General features: G+C 34.8%; 1 protein-coding gene across 1 annotated transcript in view; it reads right to left on the bottom strand.

The window, feature by feature from the left end:
• Positions 1–6610: 6610 nt before the first annotated feature.
• LOC149537887 (5'-3' exoribonuclease 3-like) overlaps positions 6611–12026 on the bottom strand; it is a 28784-nt gene continuing 23368 nt past the window's right edge. Inside the window, exons 12-23 of the mRNA XM_089799286.1 lie at positions 11874–11978; positions 10660–10755; positions 10385–10455; positions 9501–9629; positions 9347–9423; positions 9197–9237; positions 8981–9055; positions 8677–8834; positions 8154–8258; positions 7992–8067; positions 7732–7811; positions 6611–7655 (exon numbers count right to left, since the gene is read on the bottom strand). Coding sequence (XP_089655412.1) covers positions 6770–7655; positions 7732–7811; positions 7992–8067; positions 8154–8258; positions 8677–8834; positions 8981–9055; positions 9197–9237; positions 9347–9423; positions 9501–9629; positions 10385–10455; positions 10660–10755; positions 11874–11978 — 1899 coding nt within the window. The 3' untranslated portion in view covers positions 6611–6769. The remainder of the gene's footprint in view (positions 7656–7731; positions 7812–7991; positions 8068–8153; positions 8259–8676; positions 8835–8980; positions 9056–9196; positions 9238–9346; positions 9424–9500; positions 9630–10384; positions 10456–10659; positions 10756–11873; positions 11979–12026) is intronic.

The following is a 12026-nucleotide window of genomic DNA, read 5'->3' as shown; positions in this document are numbered from 1 at the left end:
TATATCCATCAGCTACCTTGACTCTCAATCCTTCGAACTCCTCAGTAATCAGTCCATGCCTCTCCAAAAATCATGCATCAATGAAATTATGTGTGGCACCTGTATCCAATAGAGTAATAACCTTCTGCCCTGCCAAGACTCCCCAGAGTCTGAAAGATCCCTCCCTTTGAATACTAGACAGACGTGCCTCCTGTAAATGTAGCTCTTGAGCCTCTTTTTTCTCAGCACTACCTACCTCCTATTCACCCTCTACCCCATTAGGATCCACATCATGGTGCTCTGAGCTGTCTAAATTTGAACCCTCATAATAAGCCCACATCGCCTGGTTAGCCTTCCCCTTAGGCCTCATAGGACAATCATGACCAAACTCATAGGGACCTTTGCAAAAGAAGCATCGCTTCTTCCTACATAGGTCATTAAGTATTTCCTTATCCAAGGGTACAGTTGATTTTCCTTTTGAGTCACTAACCTTCTCTTTACCCTTGTTGAATTCCCCTTTGTTATCTCTAAATGATGAAGAACCCTTCGAACTAAACTGGTTTGTTGGAGCAGCAAGTTCCATACTGCGGGCTTTCTTCATGGCTTCTTGTAATGTAGGAGGATCAAAAGCCTTTACCCACCCCTTGAGTGGTTCAATTAATCCCTCTGTGAATAAAATGACTAGCCTCCGTTCTGAAATGTTAGGTACCATCACTGCAAGATTTTGGAAGTCATTGATAAATTGTTCTAAGCTTCCTGACTGTCTCAATTGGGCTAACTCCCAGAAATAAACTTCAGGATTTTTTTTTATCAAACCTTTCTATCAATCTATCCACGAACTCCTGATAAGTGGTTATCTGATTGTGTTGCAATGTGATCATGCCATGTGTCCACCAATCATGTGTTGCCCCATCCAAGTGTAAAGTGGCATACTTGAGCGCTTCAAATTTTGTCATAGTCTTCAGAGATAGGAAAGTATCCACCTTATGAATCCAAGCACGAGCAGTGATTTTTCCACTGCCATCAAATGTGGGTAATACCAACTTGTTGGTGACCTGTTGCAACTCACTGTGTGTATCTGCTTGCTTTTGCCTGGCAGTTCTGTAGTTCAGGTACCTATCAAATGTCCACCCATCCTGTACATATTTTGGTAACGAATCCCACTCATTCCTTGCTTGTCGAAGTTCATCTACAATATCTGTTACCATAGCATCAGGTGTGCATGTTGGAGTTTCTTCCCTGAATGTAGGACGTGTGGGTCTGTCAGCTATTCCAAACTATGTCAAAATGTTGTGATCCTCCTATGCTCCTATCATCCTGGTCAGTATTATGATTATTTCTCATATTTTCCCCAATCAAATGTTGCATCATAAGCATCATTGCCTGTGTACTTGCCTCTATTGACTGTAGAAGCCTCTCCTGATGCTGTAAAGTCTCATCATCTCGCACACTTCTGGATGGGCTTTGAGAACGTCTCTCAACCATATTCTTAGTTATGCTGGTTCCCTCTGTAAATTGGCTGGATAAACCCTATCAAGCTGGCAGGAAACCTGCTCTGATACCACTGTAATGACCCTTTCCAATAGGCCACTAAACAAACCCTAAATTTAATACACTGCTAAAGTATATTGCTGAAATAAGGAAATGATAGTGCCAATGTATTCATTCAATGAAAACCAAATGTTTTTACAAATGATATGGCAATTTTTAGCACCGAAACATTATGACATGGCACATTACAGACAAACCCTAACTGGTTGTATACAATTGAGAACTTGTTACAACTACAAACTGAAATGAAGAACCTGGATTGATCAGATACAAGAGACTGATTGCTGAAGATGATATGGTGGAAGTGCAACTCCACTTGAAACTCCAAACTAGCAATTAAGCACAAGTGAAAGGACTGAAATATCCTTCCCACAGCTGCAATAATTCAGGTGATCTTTCACACCCTCAAAATTGCGTACCAATTGAGAGTTTTTGTTCTCAATGGCCAATTGTGACTACTTGCAGAAACCTTAGGCTCCACAACGCACATCAGCAAAAATCAATAATAAATCTCGATGATAGGCAATGAGCCCTCAATGCCTATTTATTCTTTTTTCCTCGATAGGTCAGCCTCTTTTTTTAATTATTTCTCTGCTCCTTCCAGCAAACTCTAGAACATTATTTTATTTAATGACTTTATAAGATATATCACTTAATTAAAAATAAAGTTGCCTTGTAATATAATTTTTTATCGATAACTTTATAAATAATTAACTCCTCCAAAACAAGGACATTACAATTTGAGGATTTATCAAGAAAATAAGCAATCCAGGAGTTTGTTCAAGCATTCAAGTTCTTTCATTTATTTTTTAGACATATTGAAAGAATCCAAAGACATGAGAATTTGTTTACATGATTTTCTATTAGTTTTTATGTTAATTCAAGGTTATTGCCTCAACATATTTGATTTTGTATCAAGCACAATTGCATCTACTACATGTTAGCATTCCTTTATTTAATTTTATTTGAATTTAAGGTTGATTCCTCAACTGGGGATTGACCAAGGAAATAGCGTCCCCTGCCCCTCCCCACAAAAACAAAAAACTATTTTTCTTGTGTGTAGTTACAAATCTACAGGTTTCCAAGTATGGAATGTGGATCTTAGCATTATGGTTTCTACACCTGATCAAGGTTTTAAATCTTGTGCAAAAAAATTAAAGATCAACCTCAACCTTGACCTAAGTTGTCCTTGATTTGGGAAGTCTTTATTTATCCCCACATCATCTTTTCCCTCCAAATCATCCCTATCTTGAGACTCTCAAAATTTTAGGTATAATAGATACCATCTCTCAAGCCTAAAATCTTGAATTGTTTTAGATTTTGATCACTTTCACAAATCCAAGTTGAGATCCCTAATTAGTTTTCAATATGATTTTTGTGCTTCATTTCCTATTTCATATCATTCATATTTATGTCTTAGATTTGATTATCACATATGCTTAGATTTCATGTGCGAAATATACTTCAGTTGAATCAAATACATGAATTAATACATAATTTTTAAAATAATATTTTCCTCAATTGTATTTCAAGTGCATCTACAATATTGGTGGGAGACTTGGGCCAGCTACCTCCTATCAATGAAGTAGCATATGACAGCAATAAATGGGCAAAGTTGCTATGGCAAGAATTCGAGACTGTTGTCACATTAGATGATATATTCAAACAAGATGGGGAAGATATTGAGCAACAACTATTTTGACAACTTTTGACAAATCTAAGAGATGCAGACCCATAAATTAATGATTGGAGGTTGCTAATGTCAAGGAGCCCTATTAACATAGATGTTGCAACAAATTTTGAATTTGATAATGTTGTTCATTTGTTCTCAACAAATGAAAATGTTCGTGCTCATAATAATAAAAAATGCTACATTCATTGAAGCATCCTGTTGCACATTGTGTTGCATCAAAAGCAGGTACTATCAATACAATAGATGATTGTTCAAATGATGAGCTTGATCTGGAGTTGTTAATCTATAAGGATTCAAGGGTCATGCTAGCTTCAAATCTATGTATAGAGGCGGGTCTTGTAAATGGGGCTTTTGGATACATTTGAAAATTTGTCTACAAGCAAGGCAGTGCTCCGCCTGAGCTTCTAACATATGTGATGGTTGAGTTTGATGGTTATTTAGGACTACCATTCAAAGATCATAGTCCAAAGATAATTCCAATACCACCAATACAGAAGGGTAGAACACTTCAATTGCCATTGAGGTTGGCATGGGCATTGACTATTCACAAATCTTAGGGATTGACTCTTCCCAGAGCAACAATTGATATAGGACCAAGAGAAAGAGCAGGATTGACATTTGTGGCAGTTTCGCTTGTAAAATCTCTCCACTGTTTGAGAATAATGCTTCCTTTCACATATGATCGTTATGAGAAAATGAAAAAGTGTAGACAAATTTCTAAGCGCAAGGATTAAGAAAATAGACTTAAGCACCTTGAAGATAGTTGATGTGATATATTATTCTTAAATGTTATGTTCGTAAAAGTCTTTTTGGCCACATTAGTATTTTGTTTTTTACACTTCCTACTATATTCCATGTTTTAAAAATATCTCTATTATACAATGATAATGATAAAAAAAACTTGCTTGATTTTAATTTCTTCTATTTAGAGAAACCCAATCTTTTTTATGATATTTTATTTTTATAGATCTTAATTAATTGTAGTAATGTTTTAAGTAATAATTGTAGTGATTCATTGAGGAATATCAGTTTATGTTTACAAATTATATTTACTTTTGCTTCAATGTATTTTAATTGTTTGATGACAATACTATGGATAACTTTTCTTTATTTAAACTATTAAATTAAATAATGATTCACTATATAATTTCAAAGAAAAAATCAATGAATATAATTTACTTATTCTAATTATCTTCTAATATTAATTTGATTTTGTTTCATACTTTTAAAATTAGTGAACTTGATTTTTTCTAATATGGTACAATAAAATAATATTATTATTAAAAATAAAATATATTGTCTATTGACTTTATTTGGTCTATATTTAAGTATATGTGCTAAATTTAATTTGTGTTCTATATTTGATTATATTTTATAATGGTTTTACATATATATTTATATTGATATTTGTTTAGAATTTTGCAACATATCATCTGAGCTATGGATTCTTCTGTTGGAGAGTCAAATATCATTGTTACGAGTCTTGTTGCTTCCGTGATCTCAAATAATTTCTTTGAGACAGATTTAGATAAATATAAATGGAAATTGTGCTCACATATAATCAAAGCTTTGGAGAACACTACATTTGATGAACTAGAAATAATGGAAATGGCAAATGTTGTCAAAGTTATGCACGACGCATCTGCAAAAACATATGCATTTCCAAAAATGATGAAAGAAGTCTACCACGATGATTGCTCTAATAAAGGTCACAACACCATCCTAATCACTAAGGAATATGTGATGCTCCTCCATCATTATGGAGAAATGTTTTTTTTTAGTTTCTTTTCATATTTTCTATACTTCATCCAAATACTTCTACTTGTACTTATATTTCCTATTTCATCTATGTAAGTTTTATGAGCAATATGAATAAGTTATTTTCACTATTCAAGTCATGGACACATATTTTTGATTTCATCTTTGCGAGTTTTATGAACAAAATAAATAAATAAATTCCACTCTTGAAAAGATGTTTAAAGGTATACTTACGATATTTGATTTTGCAATGCACAATCATCAAAACTAATAATAAAATGTATAAAATTGATGCTGACATTTTCTTTAAAATCTATATGCTATTTGTATGCATAATCATGAAAATTAATACTAATATTTTTAAACAAATAACATTATTAATTGTGCGTCATGTCTGCTACTAGCTTTTATATATATATAAAGAGGGTTATCCTTCTTGATGCATCTGTTTTAATAATCTAACTTAGTACAATAGATGCCTTCAGAAGGATAACTCTCGCGTATATAAAAATATATATATATAAGAATAGATGGCAAGTCAATTAAAAAACCCTTGAAAAAGGAAATACAATTTAACGAGAAAATGCTCACCCACCATCAACAACCGGCCATCCAACAAGTTTGAAACCCCACTACTTCCAACTCAAAAAAGTTCAATTGCACAATCAAATGGAAGACCTCGATGATTCCAAAACCCACATATTCAAGGTCCAAATCATAAAGACAAAAAGAGAAATTTAGAGATGTAACGGGGCGAACTTTACCCCACTGGGAGCGCAAAAAGAAAACGGGAAGACAAAAATACATACCTTGGGCCGCACCATTCGCACTAACAACCAAGGAAACAGGAAGACAAATATAATTACCAACATTTAAAGAACAATTTCTAGGAAAAGGTTTTTGTAAGAGTTAAAAACACGTTCAGTGAACTCACAACCTCCAAAACTCCTAACAAGAGACTTCTCAGACGACAGCAGTAAGAGGGTTCCACGGTAGGTCATCGGATATTCTATGTTACAGTTATATTATCACACAATTTTTATAATTGGTGAAAGCACATAAGATTAGAAAATTGAATGTGTTGACACCCCTAGGATCATTGAATTTGAGCAATGTGCGCTAACCACCTGTGCTTCAGAATTAGTCTCCCATCATTTCAATGCTTAAAGAAAGATTATCTCAATTTTTCAACCTCCAAAACACTTGAACCAATTTCCTCTGCAAATGGGTCAAAAGATAAGCTTACTTGTGTTGCCTAACTTCACTACTTTATCAAATATCATTTACCAAATTTCCTAGACATGCAAAATCATTTCAGTTCCTCTTTTTCATACCGTGCCTTATGTAAGTTCCTTTTGATGCATGTAAGCAAGCTAAGTAGATGCTCTGAAATCCTCGTATAGCTTTTTGTTAAACAGACTATTAGTCATGCAAATCAACAAGATACAATGCGATGCAGGAAAAAGGAATTACGCTTCAAATATATCCTAAAGAGCATACAATTTCTCATGCTTTCATTTATAGAATCTCACTCAAATATTATGATTCTCAGAAGCCTATTACTGCTTTGACGCTAAGGCCTCAACTCAAATGAACACATTCTCATACACTTTCCTAATAGATCCTCACTGTCAAAAAAATAGAATTATTTTGAACATTAATAAATGCAAAATGACCCCATATAGTACAAGCCAGCCATAGCCGGCAATTAAGAATTCCCAATAGGGCCTTCGAGAAGAATTTAATACAATTTTAAAAGAAGTAATCAATGCCATGGAAGCACCAGCGTTAATAATAACCACGGTTTATGTTATGAGTTGAATCACCTCTCCCCCTTCCTGAAGGTGCATATCTCCCATTATTTGATGATGCATATCGAGTGGTATGAAATGCATGATTGGGACCATGTCCTCTCCCAATTCCCTGTTGTTCCAAGGGAAGTGGATCCAGCCCATTAGCATATGGCTGCTGATAATACTGCTGTGCAGTATCAACTTGATGTGACCAAACATTTCTGGTTGCATACTGTTGGCGACCATTATCTTGTACCAAACCTGTCTGGTTTGAATAAGAATTACTTGTACCATATGTTGCCGGATAATTAGCTTGACTATGACCATATGTTGCCGGATAATTAGCTTGACTATGACCATATGTTGTCGGATAATTAGCTTGACTATGACCGTATGTTGCTGGTAAAGGCCTTGAAATCTGTTCCACTCTCTGATGACTCTGATGAAATGTCCTGCGACCATCTTGATTGATGAAGCTTGAATTCTCATTTCGCATAGTTGGCACAGACCTGGGGCTCAAATGATTATCAATTGGTAGAGAAGGTATTCCATGCTGACCATTTCTATAACTATTCGGAATAGACCTGGGGCTCAAATGATTATCCATTGGTACAGCTGGTGTTGTGTGCTGACCCTTTCTATAACTATTCTGATGATAATTCATACTGCCATTATACATTTGACCATTAGAAACCTGAGAACGAGGCCTAGATGAAGTGAAACCTTGTTCATACCCTGCCGGACCAGCTGGGCTAGACTTTGAGTTCACCCAGTGACTTGAACTCCCCGAGTCATTATTTCGAAGCTGCAGACTGTTGGTAAGGAGACGATGAGCTGCCATTCCAAGATGAGGCCCCGACATAGCTCCACGAATGGGTTGCCTGGGCAAACAGAAGATTGGATAAGTATAATTAAACAGAACTTGCAATACAATTTAGCCAAAAAGCGTATTATTACCTTTCTTGGAATCGACTCCGGTCAAAATTTTCATCGTGCCATAAAGCTGATTGACCCTTCACATCCTGCTCCTTCACAGCCTGCCAGACAATACACAAAAAAAAACAGACTTAAAGTACATATTTTACAATGAAATTCAGAAGCAATTAAATTTTTGGAAAAGCAAAAAGAAATTTCGTTATCAATTCAATCATAAATTAGTGATTTACAACAGACAATTGCAGAGAAACTCTCCCAAGCATCTTAACCTTCCTACTGACCTTCTTGGGCATGACAACCCCGTCAGGCAGTCTTGTTATATGCTTGTGTGGTTGAGGGCACTTGTAAATTACTGACCTGCAATATATTGATTTAAATAAGAATCAGTATAATGTCAAATATCCACACAATCAGTTCGAGATCTTTACATAAAAATTACTTACAGCACTTGATTGTTTATGATATTTTCCATCTCCTGGATAGGCGAAGTGAAAATTGAGGGACAAGCATCCCCATTACACAAAGAGAAATATCCATTCAGTCCACCACTGCAATGGCTTACACAAATTAGAGAAATATAACAATTCAACTGAAAATTTCTATGAAATGAAATTAGATATCAACATCTCACATTGATACAACAAGAAATGTTCCCTCTTTCAAGTGATATAGCAAAACAAGGTAAACAAACAGAAAATTTTGAAAAATGCATAAAATATATTCATTTTGTGGTAAAAGTGTAACCATTTGCAACTCTATTAGCAATAAATCTGTTCCACAGAATCTCATAGTGTTTTTAATTCAAAATGATGGAACTTAGCTAATTTAGTAGATACAGTCGAAGCAGATTACCCATACAACAATTATCTCTTGGAATAGTTGAAGCTTGAAATAGAGTATATATTGCATGAACGTGAAGGCACTTCACTAACAATAGAACAAGAATGCCACACTATTTGTACATACCTTGCATCAGGATCAACTATTTCCTTGATGTCAGCTCTCATCTGACCCATAAGATGTCTGTAACGGTCATAGAAAGAAAATATTGATGGGGCTAAACGGTGACTGATAGTCACAAAAAGCAGGTCAAACTTAACCATATTTCTCATGTTCTCTTCCTCCTGCCACCATAAACAAACATGTTAGCATACTATCATATCAAAGCAAGGATTGGTGAAGATATCATTTTTTGTTTTCTTGTAAACAAACTATGACACTGGAACCAATCCTAATATTTTGACATGGAATAATGGAATAGAATCAATACCGTTAATGTGCCTTCAACCTTGCTGATTTCTGCAAGAAGACGGGCCTCATCAATGAAAGGTAATTTAGCAACACCCTGTCCAAAAAAGTTAATCTGAATGAGACAAACTGTCTACAAGCATCTATGTTGTATAATTCGAATAGAAGACTGAAACAGATCTCAAACACTAAAGGATAATCTTAGCTATTTACAGGTTGCAAATTATTCTCCAAATACCTGCCATGCAAAACGCTTTCCATTCATATCCACCTCAAAATCTGTCATCCAAAAAATATTATGTTCATCAATGACAAAAGATTGCAAACCTTTGCTGGCAAAAGTTTAAAAAATGAACCTGAAAATGCAGTTTAGAAAAGCAATTCTCACCAGGAGGATAAAAGTCAATTATAGGTGATTTCGGATCAGTCATCAGTTTCCTGTACTGCTCGGGAAGTGCATTTGAACTTCAGAAAGAGGCAAAGAGTCAGGCACTATGTTTTAGAAATAAACATACAAGAAAGAATTGCAGAGTAAATTTTACCTTGCAGCTGGAAGGACTCCCATCAACTGATTGAGTGGTTTGAATGGGGTTCCCAGTTGGAAGTCAATCTTTAACTGATTGAGATCTTTAAGATCGGAGGCAAAGGGAGCATAGTGATATGGATAATACCTAACAAAAACAAAGATGGGAGTACATTTAGATACAAAATCTGCTTTCAGTGCAGAATTGTTTAGTACATGTTTACCATGCACTGGTCTCAGATGCACCTTCCATATATCATTTTCAAACTACTGGTGCAAGAATTCCCAAACAAATGCATAAAACATCTACCCATCAGTTATTCTCTTCTCATTTCCTATTGACCCATACCATTCTCTTCTCATTTCCTATTGACTCATACTATTGATTAATCATTAGAACGAATCTGTAATTATTAAACCAAAATAGCATATTTCAAAAACAAAACATGTTTACTTATAATTACAATGAATAACTGCAATGTTAAAAAATCTCAAAAAACACTAGAGTATAGATAGTACACAAAATAGAAGCTTAAAGTTTATAAAGCCAAATCCAAACTTTTCATCAACCACACTAGACACTTGAAGTTATAAAGCCAAATCCGAACATTTCATCCACCTCGCGGAATGCATAATCATGGCTTATAATGTTTCAAATAGAAACGTGGCTATGAGAATCCTGTTTGTCAACGTGGGTAAGCAAAAGGCAGAAACAGAACCACCACAGTTGTACAGGCCCACACTCTGCCATGACGGTATGATGCAACTTCAACTAAATTTATTTTTGAGAATGCTTCTGGGACCATGTATAAACATATATACATTCTAAAAAGATGTATAGGAGTTTTCCATAGGGATAAGCCATATCAAGTTACGCTAGTATTTTTCAAAACTAAGACTCACCATTGCCATGAGCACACTCCTTGATAATAATATCGCATCACCCAGCAAAGCCCTTCTGTATATTTCAAAACCTGTCATGGAAAAATAAGGTGATCAAACCTTCATGTTGCAATGAAGCCTTATGACAAAGAAACCTCTACATATATGTCATTTTAAACCCAACAGAAACTAATCATAAAACACCACATAAATTGTGTGGTGTGCCATTAGCCATTATAAGCAGTAAAAAACCCTCTACATCTTTTCTTATTTTCTGTAAGAGAAATGGAACTTACAACATCTTTCACAAGTTCCCGTCGGGCTTCTTCTGTATGTACTTCAAACTTTGTAGCATAGTATCTTTCCTTCCACCCAGTCTCTCCTAATTTAACCTGCAGAAAAGCAAAGTCGTAAATTTGAATTCTATTATGTCCACAGGCAACCTCATTATCAATCTTTGTTTTAGTAAGATGCACCATCTTACTATCTTTTATTTTAATAGGAAGGATGCTCTAAACCATCACTTGAATCAGGAAACACACTACCCAATTATTTCTTACAAAAGAATATTTGTAACAATGTTCAAGGCTCCTTCCCACATCATCAAAGGAGACTGAAGTTCAAGGGGAATTACAAGCTACTACTGCTCAAAACAAAGAATGACTGGAAATAACAGAAAATGCAAGAAACTAAATGCTTATGAAACTGTCGTTGAACCATTTTTTCTACATATTACTGGTGAGAACCTCGGTCATAATGAAACAGCAGCATTTTAATTCTAAAGCAAACCTTGGATATTAAACTTTTGCTCCTATAGCAAACAGTAGTTAATTTAGTTTTTGGCTCCCAACAGAGTCTTCTTAAACTTTAAGGATACAAGTGGTAGAATAAAAAAGTGTCCACAAGTATGATGAGGGGTGATAGTTTTATATGCAGTAGCTTGCCTGTGAGAAAATTGTCATAAGAAGCAAAAAATGGATATAACAGATGTCAAGTCAGGATTTGATAAACATCAACAAAAGGAGGGATACATAGTGCAAAGCAAAAGAGGAATCAATAAAGATGTTCAAATCACCAGGAATTTACTTGGATATCAATGTTAAGAGTTCCAATAAATTCAGTAAAGTGCAAATTTGGAATGAGAACGTGAGGTTGGGAAATTCTATTAGAGGAAAATCAAACCCAAAGATGTACAACCAGCATCTCTGAAGGAATTAATTTCCATTTCTGATACATAGAGCACGTGACAGAAAGGTAACAGGTAATACTTATCTGTTTATGATTTAATCACTGTTGCACATTATTATAGTTTAGTTCAAGTAATCTACTAGTATCTTAAGTAACCAATGATTTGAGTATATCATAATTTAGTAATGAATATCTATATAACATATAGGCTTCACTGTTCACTGTCTCACTTGTTCAAGAACATTTTTTATTTGACAGAAGTTTCAGAAGATTCTAAGCAAGCTTCTACAAAAAAATTTAAAATATAATTCCCTTTACAAACCTTATCAGCTTCCGGGTTCTCACAACTAAAAAGGTCCGACTTCTCCCGTAACATGTTTTTCAGTTTGAATTTCAATTCTTCTTCATTGTCTTGTTTCTGTCGTTCCTGAAAGAAAATACCAATTATAAGAACTTTAAAATGAGATTGTATTAC

Source organism: Cupressus sempervirens, chromosome 9, assembly GCF_028749045.1.
Source record: "Cupressus sempervirens isolate cs-2001-9-10 chromosome 9, ASM2874904v1, whole genome shotgun sequence".
Lineage (NCBI taxonomy): Eukaryota > Viridiplantae > Streptophyta > Pinopsida > Cupressales > Cupressaceae > Cupressus > Cupressus sempervirens.
Note: the sequence above shows the minus strand (reverse complement) of the source record. Positions and strands in the feature narration are given on the sequence as shown.